Source organism: Callorhinus ursinus, unplaced genomic scaffold (genome assembly GCF_003265705.2).
Source record: "Callorhinus ursinus isolate GAN/ISIS: 27379988/994484 unplaced genomic scaffold, GSC_fseal_2.0 scaffold4, whole genome shotgun sequence".
Lineage (NCBI taxonomy): Eukaryota > Metazoa > Chordata > Mammalia > Carnivora > Otariidae > Callorhinus > Callorhinus ursinus.
The window spans coordinates 70,616,211-70,637,558 of NW_027397066.1; the positions used below are offsets into that span (position 1 = coordinate 70,616,211).

General features: G+C 37.1%; 1 protein-coding gene across 8 annotated transcripts in view; it reads right to left on the reverse strand.

Annotated features, from left to right (window-relative positions):
- Positions 1-10,766: 10,766 nt before the first annotated feature.
- KLHL8 (kelch like family member 8) overlaps positions 10,767-21,348 on the reverse strand; it is a 59,225-nt gene continuing 48,643 nt past the window's right edge. For 7 of the 8 annotated variants that reach the window (XM_025887490.2, XM_025887491.2, XM_025887492.2 and 4 more), the window contains 4 exons: positions 16,242-16,410; positions 15,855-16,014; positions 13,333-13,534; positions 10,767-13,090 (listed from right to left, as the gene is read on the reverse strand). In XM_025887490.2, the coding sequence (XP_025743275.1) occupies positions 12,967-13,090; positions 13,333-13,534; positions 15,855-16,014; positions 16,242-16,410 (655 nt within the window). In that variant the 3' untranslated portion in view covers positions 10,767-12,966. The remainder of the gene's footprint in view (positions 13,091-13,332; positions 13,535-15,854; positions 16,015-16,241; positions 16,411-21,348) is intronic. The other variant, XM_025887493.2, reaches the window with a different exon arrangement.

Genomic DNA, 21,348 nt, shown 5'->3' on the forward strand with positions numbered 1-21,348 from the left:
GTTTTCCTTACAGTCATCATATTCACCTCTCCAGTGCATTGTATACTCTTGAGGGTTTTTAATGCCTGTCCGTAGCCACTGACATACCAATTATCAGACAACAGGATGAACTCAACAATAACGACAGATGTGATGAAGACGGTGACTACATGGCCCTCCAGTCTGACAACTCAATTGGATGAAAACCCTGAACATGTGATTCTTCAGCGTGACTAAATTAATGGTGGTAACTGAGAATAACACTATACTGGTTAATAGTATTCTCAGCCTGCTAAGGAAATGACCAAAAGGGGGTAATTATTAAAAACAAATGGAGACCAGCCTTAAAAATTCCTTGGGCCGACAAAACCAGTTTAGTCATACACAATAAACTTAGTTTATTTTGCAGGATTAACTTGACCTGGGTCATTTCTTGCTTATGCAAAACTTGAAATGTTTCCCAAGGTTGATTATGAGGTGACCACTGACCAATTCCCTATTAATCACTGGGAAGAATAAACAGTCACTGCTTTCCCACTATATAAGCTATTTGATAATATACCCTTGAGCCTCATTCCATGGTTTGAATGCTCCCAGGATATGCACAATAAACAATCACTACTTTGGTGATTGGTGTTACTTCTGTTATATATAATGCTGCTGTCAAAGTTCAGAAATAGCCAAAATTTGGTAACCAACTGGTGAATGGATAAACATGTGTGATACATACATAAGATGACATACTATTCAGCAATAAAAATGCTATAGTATAGATTGGTTTTTGAGGTGAACCTCAAAAAATTTATACTAAGAAGCCAGATGCAAAACTATCTAGAATATGATTTTACTTACACCCAGGAAAGGCAAATTTATAGACAGAAACCATATCATGGTTGCCTGGGGAGAAATGGAGATGGACTGCACGAAGGGTCATAAAAATTTGGGGGCAAAGATTGATGAAAATGTTTAAATCTGGATTATGGTAATGTTGGCACAGCTCTAAACTTAGTAAATGATGGATTGTAAACATGGTGAATGAATTTTATATAATTATATCAATAAAGCTGGATCCAAAAAACACATTGATTTAGTATTGCATTAGAATAGGTATTGAGAAATGAGACAAGTAGAAGGGAAATTAGAGCACTGTTAGAATATAATACAAATAGCCCTGTATCATTTCAGCCCTGGGCTCTGGTTTCCAGATAGGAAAAAAGAACATTGTTTGCAGATGAATGGGGTTTGGTAGGGGAATCGGAATTTATGGTCACATAAAAATTTCATTACTCTTGGCTAGGGGCGCCTGGGTGGCTCAGTCATTAAGCATCTGCGTTCCGCTCAGGTCATGGTCCCAGGGTCCTGGGATTGAGCCCCGCATTGGGCTTCCTGCTCAGAGGGAGGCCTGTTTCTCCCTCTCCCACTCCCCCTGCTTGTGTTCCCTCTCTCGCTGTGTCTCTCTCTGTCAAATAAATAAATCTTTAAAAAATTTTTTTTTCATTACTCTTGGCCAGAGGCCAAAACGGAAACATTAAAAAAAAGTTGCAAAGCTTCAGGCAGAACGCAGTTATTTTCTGAATGAAAACCAATACTGTGGAATCACATTTATGAAAGGATTTATAATATCAAGTTAAGGGTCTCGTGTATAAAACTTGAAACAAGAAATGATAGACACATCTATGCCAAAGTAATGTCACATATCCTGAATTATCCTTTATAAATTCCTGATTTTTAAGTTTACTCAAAGAAACTTCAGGGGGCGCCCTGGGTGGCTCAGTCAGTTAGGCATCTGCCTCCCGCTCAGGTCATGATCCCAGGGTCCTGGGATGGAGGCCCGCATTGGGCTCCTTGCTCAGTGGGGAGTCTGCTTCTCCCTCTGCCCCTGCTTGCTCACTCTCTTTCTCAAAATCTTAAGGAAAAAAAAAAAACTTCAGGTATGACAAGTATCTGGGACTAAAAACTCTGTTAAGGTCTACTAAGATAACTAAATTTTACAAAGGGGTCTAGCTGTAATAAGAGAAAGGTAAGTGAATATCAAGACAAAACTATGCCCCCTTTTTTGGCTCTAGAGTGGCAGGGGCAACACGGAGTTACTAAAGACTTTTTTTTTAATAAAATACACTTTTTATTTTTTAAGTAAGTGCTAGGCCCAACGCGGAGATTGATCTCATGACCTTGAGATCAAGAGTCCCATGCTGTACCTACTGAGCCAGCCAGGCACCCTCTGAAGGGCTCTCCCATTACTATTCGTTCCTGGATAAAATAACATTTAAAAATGCTTACTAGATTTTCAGGAAAGCAGGGAAACCTCCAAGGACAAAATATAAGCAGGAATGGTAAATAAACAGAAAAGCCATGGTTGTCATGAGGACAAATGCCCTTATCAGCACTGGGATTGAGACTAAGCCTTGGATGAACAGTAAGGGGAGGAGCTGAGCCTGATACCCCAAATTAGGCCAGGAACCAAGGAGAGGGCTAAAGTGTCCCAGGGGCAGTTCCTGGCCTAGAGAAGCAAATGCAAAACCTCTCTGAGAGAACATGGCCAATTTAGAACCTCTGGATTCCCACAAGTGCAACCAAGAAAGCATTCACAAAATAAAATCACCACACATGGTGGTAGAATGGCACCATAAAGAAAAATTCAGCGACAATAAACAGATTTAGGACCCCCCAAAAAACTTCAGATACACAGATGATATAAAATTAACTATGTATGAAATGCTCAAAAAATCAAAAAGCTTTAGGCCAAGCCTATCTAAAAGAGAATGAAATAGTACTTTTGGGAATGAAAAACAGCAGTTGAAATTAGAGATTCGGCGGTGTAACAGCAGATTAAACTATTTTATTACTTCTCATTTCAGCTCTGTGTAAAGTCCCAGAAAAAGAAGTGATAAAGAGTCCGTGGTTGAAATTTTGAGCAGAAAGATACATGACGAATACAGAGACACACATCTAGATGCATTTTAGTGAAACTACAGATCAGAACAGATGAAAAGATTTTAATAGCAGAAAGTAAAAGGAGATCCCTTAGGAAGGAAAGGATAGCAGTTCACTTAAACTACAAAGGAAACCAGGTAATAGTGGAATAACTTCAAACTGTTGAAAGAAAAGTATTAACTAGAACTGTACCCAGTAAAACTATGAAGAGTAAGTGTTGTATACTTGAAATCTGCTGAGAGTAGACCTTAAGTGTTCTCACCAGATGCACACATTAACTGTGAGGTGATGGATGTATATGTGTTAAATCATGTTCTCTCTATACACACACACACACACACACACACACACACACACACACACATGTTAATGTAATCTCTACACCCAATATGGACCTCAAACTCAGCCCTGAGACCAAGAATTGCATGCTCCACTGACTGAGGCAGCCAAGTATTCCTATGTTCTATACTTTATACAATTTTGTCAACAAAGCTAAAAAAATTTTTTTAGATATAAAATTGGCAGTAAAATGACATTTGCAGATGAACAGAAACTGAGCGATTAACTAGAACTTCCTTAAAGTAACTTCTAGAAGTACATCCTTTAGTAAATAAATTACCTCAGAATCAACCTCTGAGATCACAAAAGAAAAATGATCAAAGTGAACCCAAATAAATATTGTTTACATGTGGATTGGGAAACTAAAATACTGAATAACAAAGGTTGGATGAGAGGTGATGAATTTTAGTGTTCTAAGGCCCTCAGCGTTCAGGAAGGCATTTAACATACTAAGTAACTTTAGATTGTTGAAGATTTCAATGCACATGTAAGGTTAACTACTAAAAGAACAGGAAGGGGTGGAGGGAAAACACACAGAAAAACCTTAAAACAAAGGCAAAGGTCTTGGACAGAAATGGAAGTTCCGGTAAAATTTCTGACCATTTAACCTGCTCCCCGCCCAACCCCCCAAAAACAGGACAAGTAGGGTAACAAAATTAACCTATGTACAACATCCTAATTAAACTAGGTGTTTCAGGAACCCCAAAATTTGGGCAGGTATAAGACCTGTGAGAAATTAGCAACTGAGCAGGGGGAAAGCAACCAGGAAGTGAACCACAAAAGAAGGTAACATGCTCAGTGGAAAATTCAGAGGACTAGCTCCAGAACAGTACTCAAACTGGATGGGGTTTTGCCTTCTCAAATATTGAGAGAGCAAAGGGGTCTGAGACAGGTCTGAAAAGGCTGAAGTATTTTTCTTTGAGCCATGAGTTTAGAAGTATATTTTTAAATTACTATTTTTCATTTCATCAGTGATCATGATCTGTTTGACTCCACTTCATGGAAATATATTGAACTTGTTTTATGGCCAATTATGGAGTTAAATTTTATTATTTATGTATTCTTAAAAAGCCTGTTTTGGTGCAGTTTCTGTATTTGTGCATTATATCAAAGCAGTTCATGCTGCTCAATCTTCTATACATTGTCATTTTTTTCTTTGGCTAATCTCCTCCTCAACAGAGGAAGTGTATTGACATTCTATTTTGATTAGTTGTATGTGTTGAGCTTTTAGGTGTATGCTGATTTTATTTTTTTTTTAAAGTTTTTTTTTTTAAGATTTTTATTTATTTATTGAGAGAGAGAGAGAGAATGGTAGAGAGAGAGCATGAGAGGGAGGAAGGTCAGAGGGAGAAGCAGACTCCCTGCTGAGCAGGGAGCCCGATACGGGACTCGATCCCGGGACTCCAGGATCATGACCCGAGCCGAAGGCAGTCGCTCAACCAACTGAGCCACCCAGGCACCCAGGTGTATGCTGATTTTAAAAAGAGTTGAGCATTTTAAGTTGTGTGTCTTCAGATGTGTATTTGATTGTTTCTAGGGACTTTATCCTGGAAGGGAGCTTTCACTGGTTAGTTTTGAGAGTTCATGGGCCCAAAAACTTGTAATAAACATTTTTAAAAGGTTTAGAAGTGAAAATGAAATGAAATAATGAAAATAAAACTTGTGGGATCCAGAAAATGATGGTATTTTAAAAAATAAAACTTGCCAAAACTGAAATTCTAAAATAATCCTATTATCAATAAAATATTGAATTGGTAGTTAATTTTTCCACAAAAGAAAACTGTAGGCCCCCGTGGTTTTACAATTATGTTCTATCAGATGTTCACAAAGTGGATTATTTTTTTAAAAAAGTGGATTATTTCAATGTTAATTCAGAGAAAAGAATATTCCATAACTCATTCTGTGAGGCTAAAAACTATGAAAACAAAGTAACAGATTAATCTCACTCCTGAGCACAGATGTAAAAGTCCTAAACAAAATATCAGCAATTAAAGTTCAGAAGTGTATTTTTTAAAAAATAATCATTCCTTAATGAGCAAGTTGCTTTAGCCCAAGTATGGCTAACATTTAAAAATTTTTAAATGTGTAATTCACCACATTGCCAGATTAAAGTAGAATAAACACATTTACTTCAAGAGGAAAAGAAAGTGTTTCATAAATTTCTACCCCTATAAGAAAAAGCTTAAGAAAATAGAAGGAAACTTCCTTGCCTTGATAAAGAGTAGCAAAACCTAGTAAAATTCAATATTGTAGGGCTGTCAGTACTCCCTAAATAACTACAGATTAAATATGATTCTAGTTAAAGAAAGAAAAAAGGGGTGCCTGGGTGGCTCAGTCGGTTAAGCGTCTGCCTTCGGCTCAGGTCGTGATCCCTGAGTTGGCAGGAAGCCTGCTTCTCCCTCTCCCACTCCCCCTGCTTGTGTTCCTTCTCTCACTGCCTCTCTCTCTGTCAAATAAATAAAATCTTTTTTTTAAAGATTTTTTTTTTTACTTATTTGAGAGAGAGAGAGAATGAGAGAGAGCACGAGAAGGAAGAGGTTCGGAGGGAGAAGCAGACTCCCTGCTGAGCAGGGAGCCCGATGTGGGACTCGATCCCGGGACTCCAGGATCATGACCTGAGCCGAAGGCAGTCGCTTAACCAACTGAGCCATCCAGGCGCCCTCAAATAAATAAAATCTTTAAAAAAAAGAATCTCCTGTTTTTCTTCCCAAAGAATTTGACAACTGATTCTAATATTTAATGAAAGAGCAAAAGGCCAAGAACACTCCTTAAAGTGAAGGGAGACTTGCTCTATAAGCTATCAAGACTTGTAATCAAGTTACAGCAATTAAAATAATGTGCCGCCTTAGCTCTTGGTTAGACAAACTGACCAATAGAGTGGCAAAGAAAGTCCCAAAATAGACATTTATATGGAAATTCGTCATGTAGATAAAGTCCCCAAGGAAAGGATGGATTAGTCAATAAACAGTAGAAAGAAAACCAGTTATCCACATAGTAAAAAATTAAATTGCTTCTCATGCATACATAAATCAATTCCAAGTAGACTAAAGACAAATGTGAGACTTTGACTTCTAGAGGAGACTATAAGAAATATCTTAAGACATAGAATGCCTGGCTGGCTCAGTTGGTGGAGCATACGACTCTTGATCTCAGGGTTGTATTCCAGCCCCATGTTGTGTGTAGAGATTACTTAAAAATTAAATCCTTTAAAAAAAATTTTTTTTTAATTTTTTGAGAGCGTGCATGCACGCACACAAGCAGGAGGAGAAGCAGAGGGAGAGGGACAGAGAACATTTCAAGCAGACTCTGCGCTGACCGCGGAGCCTGACAGATGTGTGGAGGTGATCTCACAACCCTGAGATCATGACCTGAGCCATCCAGGTGGTCCCTTAAAAAAAAAAAAAAAAAACAAGACATAAAAATAACTACATTTGAATGTGTTAAAATTAACAGTAGAAATATTAGTATCCTATTATGAAGAACTCTTCTAAGAAAAAAATGACAAAAGACACCAAGAAGTATTTTACAGAAGAAACAAGAATAGTGAAAACATGTTCAACTCATTAGGAAAATGCAAATTAAAGCCACAATAAAATGTCATTTTTCACCTACCAGATTGGCAAGAATCAGATCTTCCAGTAGTAAGCAAATGATAAACCATATTGTAAACTAGCACAACCATTCTGGAAAATAACTATTATTTCTTATAAAACTGTTAAAAAGCTAATCAGGCACATACATTACAACCAACTCTGCTTCTAGGGATACACTGTAAAGAAATTCTTGTACATCTGTACCAAGAAACTATATTAATGTTCATTTTAGAATTGTCTGTAAAAGCCAAAAACAAAAATAAGGAAAACTATACCCAATTAAATTATAAAAATGAGCCTGTTGAATGGAAAAATCAAGTAACATAAGACTACATATTAAGTACAATACTACTTTGCATAAAGTTCACCAAAAAAAGTAAACATTATGTGGGATAATATATATATTTAAAGCAAAAAACAAAAAATAGAACAAAAAAGTGATTGATTCAGGACAATAGTTACCTCTGGGGAAGAGGGTAAGCTGGGTACTGGAATTGGGAAGAACATGAAGGTACAGTCAATACTATCAGAAATGTTCTAGTTCTTAGTGTGTACATAGGCATTTATTATTCATTACCCCCATATGCATATATTTTTATATATGAATCAAGCATTACATAAAGAAATATAGTGACCAGTGGTTGCCAGAGGTTGGGTGTGGGGGGTGGACAAAGTGGGGGAAGGTGGCCAAAAGACACAAACTTCCAGTTATAAGTCCTGGGGATAAAATTACAGCATGGTGACTGTAGTTAATAATGCTGTGTTGTATATTTGAAAGTTGCCAATAAGAGAGATCTTAAAAGTTCTCACAAGAAAAAATTGTAACTGTGTTGTGATGAATCTTGTTTCAAAAATATACATATATTGAATCATTATGGTGTACACTTAAAACTGTTACATGTCAATTACATCTCAGTTAAAAAATAGTGACCACTTTTATATTGCTAGACACTATGAAAAAGGAAATCATCTTCCCTTAAATGTTATGTATACTACCTTGTAAAAGCAGATGTATAGTATAGCTGGTTAGGTGGAACAGTGGGATTTTTTTGGTCACAAAGAACACTGGTCGTAACCACTCACTAGTTGTGGATCTTGGACAAGTCACTTAATGTCTTTGAATCTATCTTTTAACTGTAAAATACAGAATTATTATAAAGATTAAAATGCTATAAAGTGGTACAAACTACACATTTTTAAAAAATTATAGTTATTAATTCTCCCCTTGACTATTACCCCAATTTAAGAAACCCCCTTATAGGGCACCTGGGTGGCTCAGTCGTCCAACTCTTGATTTCAGTTCAGGTCATGATCTCAGGGTCCTGGGATCAAGCTCTGCGTCAGGCTTCCTGCTCAGCAGAGAGCCTGCTCAGGGATTTCGCTCCCTCTCCCTCTACCCCCCTCCCCACATGTGCTCTCTAAAATAAATCAATCTTTTTTTTTTAAGATTTTATTCATTTATTTAATTGACAGAGAGAGACAGCAAGAGAGGGAACACAAGCGGGGGGAGTGGGAGAGGGAGAAGCAGGCTTCCCACCAAGCAGGGAGCCCGATGTGGGGCTCGATCCCAGAACCCTGGGATCATGACCTGAGCTGAAGGCAGTCACTTAACCGCTGAGGCACCCAGGAGCCCTAAATCAATCTTTTAAAAAAAGAAAAAGAAGCCCCTTATATTCTAAAGAGTTTGCTCAGGTAGGCTGAACTTACCTTCAACCATTAATATAATGGAAGAGTAACTGTTTGAAACAACAAAACCACCAGAATTTTTGCATCAAATGTTTCCCCTCAAAGAAGCTATATACTTCTTTCACTGAAGTTACTATTGCTCAGGGGTGCCTGGGTGGCTCAGTTGGTTGAGCATCTGCTTTCCGTTCAGGTCATGATCCCAGGGTCCTGGGATGGAGCCCCGCATCATGCTCCTTACTCAGCAGGGAGTCTCCTTCTCCCTCTCCCGCTCCCCCTGCTTGTGCTCTCTCTCACACACACTCGCTCTCTAATAAATAAATAAAATCTTAAAAAAAAAATTATCACTTATGGTGATTTTAGAAATCTTCCATTGCAATGGTCTATTTGCGAAAAAATTTTTCCAGTAAAGGAAAATCTTAATTTTTTGAGGGTAGATGTCCCCTGTTGTAACTATATTTTTAATCAAGCTTGATGAATAAAGGACACATGGCCATAATCAAGATTTTGGTCAAAATTAACATGACTGGGGTGCCTGGCTGGCTCAGCAGGTAGTGCATGCAACTCTTGATCTCGGGGTTGTAAATTCAAACCCCACACTGGGTGTAAAGATTACTTAAAAATAGAATCTTTAAAAAAAAACTTTTAAAGGCTTCCCACCAAGCAGGGAGCCCGATGCGGGGCTCAATCCCAGGACCCTGGGACCATGACCCAAGCGGAAGGCAGATGCTTAACGACTGAGCCACCCAGGCGCCCCTTAAAAATTTTTTTAATTAAAAATAGCATATGACTAAAATGAGTGACAAGACTAATTCTCTTGGATGCCTTACAAATGGATTCTTCCGGCCATTTTCAGAAAAATATTTAGCAATGGCAACATAATTGGGAAAGAAAAAACAAACTTGGAAGGACAACATTCATCCTAATGCATAAAGAATCTCATTTCAGGGCACCTGGGTGGCTCAGTCGGTTAAGCGGCTGCCTACAGCTCAGGTCATGATCCTGGGGTCCTGGGATCGAGTCCCGCATCGGGCTCCCTGCTCCGCAGGGAGTCTGCTTCTCCCTCTGACCCTTCTCCCCTCATGTGCTTTCTCTCTCTCATTCTCTCTCAAATAAATAAAATCTTTAAAAAAAAAAAAATCTCATTTCTATACAAGTCTGCAGTTGCTGAAGAGACCATTGCTTTAATCAGTTACTAAGATTAGTGAAACTACTTACATTAGTTGCCCACATCCTTTATTTCTTAATTATTATTATTAAGTAGGCTCCATGCCCAGCATGGAGCCCAATGCAGGCCTTGAACTCACGACCCTGAGATCAAGACTTGAGCTGAGATCAAGAGTCAGATGCTTGGGGCACCTGGGTGGCTCAGTCATTACATGTCTGCCTTCGGCTCACGTCATGATCCCAGGGTCCTGGGATTGAGCCCCACATTGGGCTTCCTGCTCGGCAAGAAGCCTGCTTCTCCCTCTCCCACTCCCCCTGCTTGTGTTACCTCTCTCGCTGTGTCTGTCAACAAAATAAATCTTAAAAAAAAAAAAAGTCTGATGTAAAAAAAAAAAAAACAGAAAACGTTCTTGACTGATATGAATTAGATTCTAAATGCATTCTCTACATGTAAGACATGGAGAGAAAAAAGAAAGAAAATTCTTAAGTTTACCCTTGGCAATAGGAGTTTATATAATTTCAACAATCTCTTATCTAGACATTTAACAGCATTATAAATTCAAATTGTGTGTAGGAATTAAGAGAATAAATAATATTCCTCAGAGGGAGTACAAAGTTTATTCAAACATTTAAAACAATTTAAAATAATCAGTTACACAGAGTACAATGAAATTAACCAAAACCAATTATCAAGTAATTTGTTTTTAAAGTGGCAATATAATATAGGAAAACAGTGGCTTTAATAACTTTATAGGTCAATCACACAAAAGCACCTATAATACTTCTTGAAGAAATAAATATGCAAATTTTCACCATTTCAAAATTTTATCTCTATTTTATATCACTTTTTGGTTTTCTTATTAACCTCTGAGGTTAAAATGAAAGGCCTCACAATTAAGTAGCCATATTCTTTTAATAATGTCATCTCTTTATTCCTATGAATTTAATCATCTTTCAATTGCATGATTCCTTCAGCCTGATTCTCATTTTATATCTCAAAGAACGTTTTTAATAAACTGTGAATACTTGTTCCACTATTTATCTTTCATAACCATTTTCAGGTCCTTCAAAACTATGCTTCTAACGATCTACACATAACAGACAGCCACATGTTTTCTTCACTTCACTTTACTTCCCTTATGAGTAGTTCCTATTTCATGGGTAGCTAGGGTATGTTTGTATGTTAGATGACTACGGTATAGTAAAAACCAGAAATAGACATTTAACACCTTAAAAAAAAAAATTTAACACCTTTATGTTCCTAAACTCTACACATGTGACAAAGGCAGAAATATGTTAAAGAAAAAAACCATTTTAAATAATCTTAGACACAATAAGACCATGATCCTCTCTCCCACAAAATAAATATAACATACTAGTAACCATAGCCAGACAAGCATTATAATACAAGAATTCCAGACAGTTGAAGCCAGGTGTTGAGATTTATGCTCCACATCCAGCTAGTTATAACCAGTCCAGTGAATTCTAGAGAGTTAAATGCTTTGAGGAATGACTGAAATATGGTTATAGTTATACAAGAGAAGAACCCTGATTCAGATCCAGCAAAGACTTATGAACTTGCCTACAGGCTGATAGCAAAAAGTGGCATAATTTGGGAATTTTTAAATTTGCCTCATGAAAGACCTTTATCTGCTAGCCTGAGATCCTCTTACAATTTTTTTTTCTTTTTTTGGTCTAAAATACTCAATAGACACTGGTTTTTGTAATGTGGCTTTCTAACCCTACTATACTGACAAGCCAGGCTACATTTTAACGAGGACCATCAGAGTTAGTAGGCAATGAACTTTAGAGCTGGGTGGATGGGGGTAGTGTTCCTCAGTGACCCAGCTTCCTTGTGAACCAGCAATGAACTACACTAAATTATGAGGCATGTTGACAGGAAAATTCAGGGAGGCCTGAAAGAGAGGTACCAAAGTGCATTGCAAATACAAAACAGAATATTTTAATATTCACCATAAGTATTTATACAAATATTTACATATTATGAATAGGCAATTTTATAATACTGGCTAAAACCATGGAAGAGCTATTAAGTCAGTAGGTTTATCAATATCCTGGCTTCAAATTAATGCATAGAAATATTTTCAGTTGAAGTTCAATAAATAAATATACTGAAGGTGATTAAACAGAAAAAACAGGAAATTTCAATCTTGCTCTGTTTTTAACAATATCTTTTATTGGTAATAATGGACTTGAACTAATCAGTAAACCATAATCTATAAAGAATTTTTGTAAAAATGCATTCATTTTCTGATAATAAATACATCCGAATTCCAGTTTTTTTAAAAACCAGGATGGTGGAAAAGAGCAAAATGGAAAGGTAATAATCCTGGGCTCAAAACCAAATGATTAAATCAAAGAGAGAAATATTTTCAGATTCCTCTCAGGGAATCATGTAATCGGCACCATTTCTTCTCAAGGTCTCTCAACTGGACAAAAGAGTAATATCAACTCTAAAGCCTTCTCCTCTAATATTTCTTCTCGTTCAATTTTTGCTAATATGAAACAAATCCTTTTTGCATGAGATGAAAAAATAAAAGTGTAGATTTATTCAGATGGGATTAGTTCAGATAGATATTTGGTGCCCTACACAAGTCAAACTGAAATTAAGAGCTTCTTACAGCACTCCCATAAAGCTTCTGAAAATCCAGCCAAGTGGCACTGAGAAAGAGTAAACATTTTTTCTACTTCTATAAATATCCAAGAAATTGAAAAATCGACATCTAGAAAAAAGCAAGGCATAAATTCATCAGCACCAAGTAGAAATGATCTTCAAAAGGAGCAGTCTTTTATGTGTTCTGATATACTTGTGTTGATGAATAGGTTCTAATCTCCCCTCTAGGAAAAGTCCACTGCCTACAGTTAACACTTTTAGGCAAAAGAGAAGGTAAAACTCAGGTAAAATGGAAATGATTCCATTCTACATTTTGATTTATCCAAAATGTCTTTAAAGAGGGATTTCAAGGTTTCGGTACTACTTTAAACATTTTTCAGAGGAGGCATGGTTTCAGGTTAGATTGTTTTTCTTCCCTATCCCATTATTTGCTAAAGCGGGAAGTATCAAATTTACTTTTATTACAATAGATCTTCAGCTACCATTCTAAATGTTGCACTTAGTCACAATACAACAGTTTCCATTTAAAATAAGACTCTAGCAGTAGTGAAAACTATTCAAAGGTGGTCAAACAAGATCCTGGTTGTCCTGCTTGTCTATCAAATATGACCAAACTGTTGGTGGCTGGAGCTCATATCACATACAATCAACCACATTATTGGATCCATGACCTACATCTCGAATTTGGCTAGTTAAACAGGCACACACAGCTACGCCTGCTCCAGCTCTGCAGTGAGACACAGATCCAACCAGCTCCCACCTGAAAAGACAGAGAAAGTATGTTATCTTAAAACAAAGCATGATTTACTTTACTCAAAATACCAACCACAGACAAAAACTCCCTATTATTGGGACTGGTTCTGAAAGACAGCAAGGTTCCTCAGGGAGATAAGATATCCCTAATGTTTTATCTTAATAGGTATGTCTAGTAGTATTTTAGCACTCTGGAATAAGCAATTACTGGAAGATCCCATTAAAGCATACAGAAAAAATGAAAATTACCTATTCAACACTGGATCAAATGCTTCCACTGTATTTAAGTATGCATTGCCATTATGCCCACCAACTGCAAAGATTTTGCCCATCACTGTTGCAATCCCCACTCCACCCCTGGGAGTGGTAAGTGCTGCTACATAATCCCATCTGTTGTTTCGAGGATCATACCGCTCAACTGAACTCAGAGGAGAATTATCATCAAAACCACCTATATATATATATATAAAAAAAAAAGATTTTAAAAATAGTACTACATTTCATAGAAATTAACTATTAAATCTCAATCCAATAGCTTCTACAACCCAATCTTTTAAAAACATTTTAGAAAATAGAGAAAATCGGGAAAAAATTCACCCCAATACCTGTCATCACTACCGACTCCTATTAGACATTTTTCTATAATTTGAGATAACTCAGTATTTTACCTCAATACTAAGATTAAAAATCTTAAAATAGAAAAACTGAAGTCCCTGTATCTAAGCAGGTAATTTAGGAGAAAAAAAACCCCTCATAACATTCATAATTTGTCCTTCACCTCCTAGAGGCAAGTAAGACAGTATTGAGATTCCTTCTCTGTATGTTGTGTATTATATTTTTAAACAGTAAGAGTGCCTGAGAAGAGAATCAACTACTACTGAATCATTTGACTCTAAAGTTTTCCAACTGTTTCCCCTAATACTGTAATTGTCATAATTACAGAGACGGCTATGACTGATCTCACCAATTTTTGCCAAAACTACATCTTCATGCTACATATTCTAGATGATGACAGTTCTCTCTATACATCATTCTAACAATGCTACTTATTATATTCCTGAGGGTTAAATATAGAGACTGTTATTTTGACAGTGTTCTTTCCCTTAAAAATAAATGTGCCTCTTTTTAGACTCCATCTCAGTCTACATGAGTAATAACTCTCTTCAGCAACTAAGCCTATTTTCCTGAGGACAGGAAGTGTTGCTATTATGATCAGTCTATTCAGAAACAAGGTCAGTTTACAAAAAAAAAACAGTTAACTTCTCTAATAGGTTTAATTAAATCAATTTAATTGAAATAAAATTCACCAATTTTATGTGTAACTTGATAAATATTGACAAATGTGTACGGCAGTTTCCTCACCACCGCAACCATGATACAGAACATATTTTCATGACAATAAAGGGTTTAGCTCTCCTAAGTAGGGAGCTGTAAGAGGTAGCAACTGTGTACTGCAAGAACTCTGGTTTCTCATAGACCCAAGTTCAAATTCCAGCTTTGTCACTAGTTTAGAAGGTGTGTGACTATGAGGTAAATTATTCACACTCTCTGAGTCTTTGCTACCTCACAGAGCTGTGAGCATCAGACAAGATCTAAAGTAAATTATGTTACCTATATTTCCAAGCACTGGAATATTCAGCATTACTTCTATTACTTGCAGATATTTCAATGCTAATAATATCCCACACTCTCTTATCAAGAACTATAAGTTATGTAATACCAAAGAGTTTACATCAACATAAGTGCGACATATGCTAGTTACAACCTCTCTGAACAATTTCTTTCTCTGTAAAGGAGGGAATTACTAACCACAATATTGCCATCCATGTACTGGGTAACTACAAAGCACCAGATGCAGTTTGAGATGCTTCATATATACTATCTCTAATTCTTAGAATAATTCTCTCAAAGATAATTCTCATTATTAGTTCTCATTAATAATTCTCATCATTATTCCCATCTCATAGTTCTTTAAAACCTTGCTACTGGAAGTGTGCTGAATGGACCAGAAGCAGCATTGATTATCATTTGGGAGCTGTTAGAAATACAGAATCTAGAGGCGCCTGGGTGGTTCAGTCGTTAAGCGTCTGCCTTCGGCTCAGGTCATGATCCCGGGGTGGGATCAAGCCCCACACTGCGCTCCTTGCTCCGCAGGGAGCCTGCTTCTCCCTCTCCCACTCCCCCTGCTTGTGTTCCCTCTCTCGCTGTGTCTCTCTCTGTCAAATAAATAAATAAAAACCTAAAAAAAAAAAAGAAAGAAATGCAGAATCTGGGCTCCACTCCTGCAGCTTAACAGTATCTTCAGAATATTCACATGCATATTAAAGTTTGAGAAAGCAATGCCCTATGGTTCCTTCCAATTCTGCAATTCAGTAAGTAAAAAGCAAGATAGAGATACCAACAGCCATTATGCATATGAAATAGCCACTGCTTTGCTTAAAAGAGTCAACGTATAATTCCCTTGAAATGAAGATAAGAAAAAAATTTCTTAAATCTTTAAAGATTTTAGCAAAGCACATTTGTGTTCTTACATTAAAAAATATATATCTTATTTAAATATTATCCTCTACCTTAGATGTATTTGCTACTCCTAAAACATGAAACATGAAGGCATAAGCAAAAAAACACGAATGTGAACCTTAGTAATTTGAAAGCAAATCTTAGGACTATTCCATTTGAGCCTAAATGCAATAGAATTTGTGTTATTGTGTTGTCTTATGACACTACCACTGTACATCCTGCAATAAATTAGAGAAATACCATCCACTCACCAACAACGTATAAGCAACCATGGAGCTCACTAACTCCATTGCCCGCTCTTCGTTGACCCATTTCTTTAACTTCTATCCACTTGTCCAGATGTGGATCATACCTCTCCACACTAGATAAAGAAGCTACTCCATCATTGCCACCTACTGCATAAACATGATTCTAAATAAACAAAGAATAAAAACACAAGACATTAGATTTTTAAGTGATTTATATGTGGTCCTATCGGTAGACCAGAATGTGTAAGAAAGCAGTGTTTCATGAGATAATATGGTATACAATCATTATCTGCATCCTGGAGATATGAATATAGCAGACCTTTCTTTACTTATTAGAGTATTAGGGCTATGATACAATGCAATCCACGAGCCAACTGCCACATAACTTACTACAAGAGCCACAGAGCCAACTCCTCCACGGGGACTATTCATTGGTGCCACTGTACTCCACTGATCAGATTCTATGTCATATCTTTCCACATCATTGAAGCAAGTGTTGTCATCTAACCCTCCAATTGCATAAATTGGACCTCCCAAGGAGGCCAAGGCAATTCCTCGCCTGCAAAGACAATAAAACATACTTTAGTATCCGGTTCTGTTTCCAGAAAAAAGGTAGTAAAAATATGCTAAAGAAAGTCATTTACTTTTTTAAACCTCAGTGAGGTTTTTGTCCCCATTATTTTTAGATTTATCAAGGCTTTTGAATAGATGGCTACAAGGCTGCCAAATTGTGTGACTATATGTGAATAGTGCCCTCTGGAGTTTTATAATGCACAGCCTACACAGGCTAAACTCAAATGAAATAAAGTGAAACCCAACAAAATAATATAAATGGAGTCCAAAACATTCAACAGTAAAACACTCCATAATAAGAGATTAACAAACTGACAGAAGTGTTTTGCTATGGAGGTCAGAAGTCAGTCTCATTCCTAAATTCAAGTCATTGCAGAGCACATGTTTTGATGCAGGTTTTCATCGTACTACACAAAAGAACATCAATTTTTGTATTACAAGCTTTATATCACATTGCTTAACTTCTGAAGGGCATTTATTTCTCTTCTTGGAAAGAGGGAGACTTAGCCCTTGTTAAAAGCTAATTCACTGTAATAATGATCAGAAAAAAATTATACCAATTTCTTAAACAAACACTGCAGCAATAAAAAATTGAACTATTCTAAAACTATAAACTACCATTGACTTGATATGTACTTTGGACAGTGTATTTGCTAAACTTCTACCTTGCTTCTTCATCTGTAACCCATTTGAGAAAGGAGCAGACACAGGAGATATAGAGATAATATAGGTAAAGCACTTAAAACAGTGACTGGCCCATCGTTAGTGCTATGTTATTAGCTATATTACTGGAGAGTGCAGCTGGTCAACCGAGATTCTAAGTTTACCAAAGAGAATCCTAAGAAGGATTCTTAAGGGTAACGTTGTTACTCATTTTCAATCCCCTTAATCTCTTTTGAGAATAGAGCAATGACTTATAAAATACTGTGGCTATAAAAATTTGCAGGTGTGTAAACGTGTGTGCACTCTAGAACATACAGGTATTATAATAATGACAGATGTGTACCTAGTAAATATCCCACCCCCTCACCATCCCAAACCAAAACAACTAATAATGTTATTTCCTACTCCTCAAAACTCTCTTGATTTTCATGAAATCACATATTTGAATTCCCTCCTAAATCTCTGGCTGATGCTATTCTGTTTCCTTTATCAGTGCCTTCCTCTCTACCCCATCATTAAATTATCAAGTTCCCTAAAGGCCTATTATCACTTAAACGCTCTCTGCCAAGGCAACCTCATTCTTTCCATGGATTTATGATAACTCAAATGTATATTTCCAGACACATATCCAACTTCTACATTAAATCTGTCATGTTAGCTATTCAACCTTAATTTTTTTTGCAAGTGAGTGAGGAGGGAGGAGACTAGAGGAAGAGGGAAAGGGAGAATCTTCAGCAGGCTCCCTGACACAGGGCTCAATCTCATGACCCTGAGATCATGACCTGAGCTGAAATCAAGAGTCAGATGCTTAACCAACTGAGCCACCCAGGCACCCCTCTTCTACCTTAACTTTAATCTGAGATCAAACTCACTGCTTACTTCCCTGTGATAGGCAAATTTTAAGATGTACCCCCCCCCCCCACACACACCCAGTATATTCATCCTCTAGTTTTATTCCCACGCTTATACTACATTATATGGCATAAAGGAGATTACTTGAATGGTCCCAATCTAATCACACAAGCCCTATTAGAGAGGTTTCTCCAGCTGGTAGCAGAAGACAACTCAAAAACTCAAAGAATGAGATGGATTCTGCATGCCACTGCTTGTTTGAAGACAGACAGGAGCACCTGGGAAGGACCTGGGAGTGGCTTCTAGGAATTGAGACTGACACCTGGCAACAGCCAGTAAAAATGAGAAACTCAGTCCTACGGTCTCAAGGAACGGAGTTCTATCAAAAACCTAAATGACCTTGGAAGTAGATTGTTTCCCAGAGCCTCCAGGTAAGAGCTTAGTCCAGCCTACACCTTTATTTTGGCCTTGTAAGACCCTAAGTGGAAAACCCAGTCAAACCCACTAGACTTCTGATCTACAGAACTGTGAGCTTTAATAAACAGATACAAGCTGCTAAGTGTGTGATAAATGGTTTCACAGCAGTAGAAAACAAATACACCTATCACAAGGGAAACAAAAATTTTATCCTGTTCATTGTCTTTTTTTCCTAATGCAGAAAATTATACCACTATCCACACCCAACTGCTTAAGCCAAAAACTGAAGGATCATCCTTGCTTCTTGTTCTTTCCACCTTACACATCTGATTATCATAAAATCTTGTTGATTGTATACTTCTGAATTATATCTCAAATATGTCCTCTCTCTCCCAACTTTTTCCACTTTAGTCCAAGCCACCATTATTTCTTGACTAAAATATTACAATAACCCTATTGGTCTCCCAAACTGTTTTTACTCTGGTCCGCCTCAAATCCTTTCTCCATTTCATTCCCCTGCTATTAAAAACACACACACACACACACACACACACACGTGTAACACGTGTGTGTGTGTGTGACAGAGAGAGAGAGAAAGCTCACCAGATAAAATAAAAAAACTCTTGGCAAACCTGAAAGGCCCTCATCCTTTCCTATTGTTTCAGCCTTATTTTTTCACACCATTCACCTTGATCTTTCAGCCATACTAGACTTCCTTTATGCCCTCTCCTCTTGTTGACTTCCAGATTTTCAGACTTCATTTCTTTCCACCCATCACCCTTCTATCCACCAACACTTAACCAGAATAAATTCTTCTATTCCTTCAGATCTTAGTTTAAACGGAACTTCTTTAAGATTTTTTCCATTCTCAAGCACCCTTTACTTAACCCTATGCTTAGAATTATTGCCCTTGGGGCGCCTGGGTGGCTCAGTTGGGTAAGCATCTGCCTTCAGCTCAGGTCATGATCTCAGGGCCCTGGGATGGAGCCCCACATCAGGCTCCCTGCTCAGCAGGGAGTCTGCTTCTCCCTCTCCCACTGCCCCTCCCCCTGATCATGCTTGTTCGCTCTCTCAAATAAATGAAATCTTTTTTTAAAAAAAGAATTATTGCCCTTGTAATTATGTCTTTATTTGTATCTTTCCTTCTAGAATGTAAGATCTACAGAAGTAGACCCATGAGATCATGACCTGAGTTGAAATCAAGAATCACTTAACTGACTGAGCCACCCAGGAGCCCCTGTTGCATGTCTATACACTAATAATGAAGCAGCAGAAAAAAAAAATTAAGAAAACTATCTTGTTTACAACTGCACAAAAAAGAATAAAATACCTAGGAATAAACCTAACCAGAGGTGAAAAACCTATACTCTGAAAACTATAAAGCAATGATGAAAGAAATTCAAGACAACACAAATGGAAAGATATTCCATGCTCATGGATAAGAACAAATTGTTAAAATGTCTATCCTACTCAAAGCAATCTATAGATTTAATGTAATCTCTATCAAAATATCAACAGCATTTTTCACAGAATTAGAACAAACAACACTAAAATTTGTATGGAATCACAAAAGACCCTGAATAGCCAAAGCAATCTTGAAAAAGAAAAAGAAAACTGGAGGTGTCATAGTTCCAGACTGCAAGTTATATTACAAAGATGTAGTAATCAAAACAGTATGGTACTGGCACAAAAAGAGAAATATAGGTCAATGGAACAGAACAGAAAGCCTAGAAATAAACCCACAATTATATGGTCAATTAATCGTCGTAAAAGGAGCAAAGAATATGTAATGGAAAAAAGAGTCTCCTCAACAAATGGTGTTGGGAAAACTGGACAGCAACATGCAAAATGAAACTAGACCACTTTCTTTCATACACAAAAACAAACTCAAAGTGGATTAAGGACCTATATGTGAGACCAGAAACCATAAAAATCCGAGAAGAGAGCAAAGGCAGTATTTCCTGACATTGATTATAGCAACATCTTTCTAGATATGTCTCTTAAGGCAAGGGAAACAAAAGCAAAAATAAACTATTGGGACAACATCAAAATAAAAAGCTTCGGCACAGCAAAGGAAACAATAAACAAAACTAAAAGGCAACCTACTGAATGGGAGATGTTTGCAAATGACTTCCCAAAAAAGGGTTGGTATCCAAAGTCTATAAAGAACTTATCAAACTCAACACCCAAAACCCAAATAATCCAGTTAAGAAATGGGAGCAAGACATGAATAGACATTTTCCCAAAGAAGACATCCAGATGGCTAACAAATGAAAAGATGCTCAACATCACTTATCATCAGGGAAATCAAAATGCAAATCAAAACCACAATGAGATATTACCTGACATCTCTCAGAATGGCTAAAATCAAAAACACAAGAAACAACGCTGTTGGTAAGGATGTGGAGAAAAGGGAACCCTTGTGCATTGTTAGTGGGAATGCAAACACGTGTAGCCACTGTGAACACAGCATGGAAGTTCCTCAAAAAATTAAAAATGGAACTACCCTAAGATAACACTACTGGGTATTTACCCAAAGAATATGAAAACACTAATTCAAAGGGGTATAGGCACCCCTATGTTCACTGCAGCATTATTTACAATAGCCAAACTATGGAAGCATCCCAAGTATCCACTGACAGAGAAATGGATAAAGAAAATGTGGTGTATATATATGTGTGTATACACACACGCACACACACGCACACACACAATGGAATGTTACTCAGCCACAAAAAAAGAATGAAATCTTGCCATTTGCAACACATGGATGGAGCTACAGAGTATAATGTTAAGCAAAATAAGTCAGATAAAGACAAATACCATATGATTTCACTCATATGTGGAATTTAAGAAATAAAGGGGAAGGAAGAAGAGATAAACCCAAAAAACAGACTTAAATATAGAGAACAGGGGAGATGGGTGGGGAATGGGTGAAACCGATGAAGGAGATTAAGAGTACACTTATCTTGGGTGATGGCTATTAAGGACA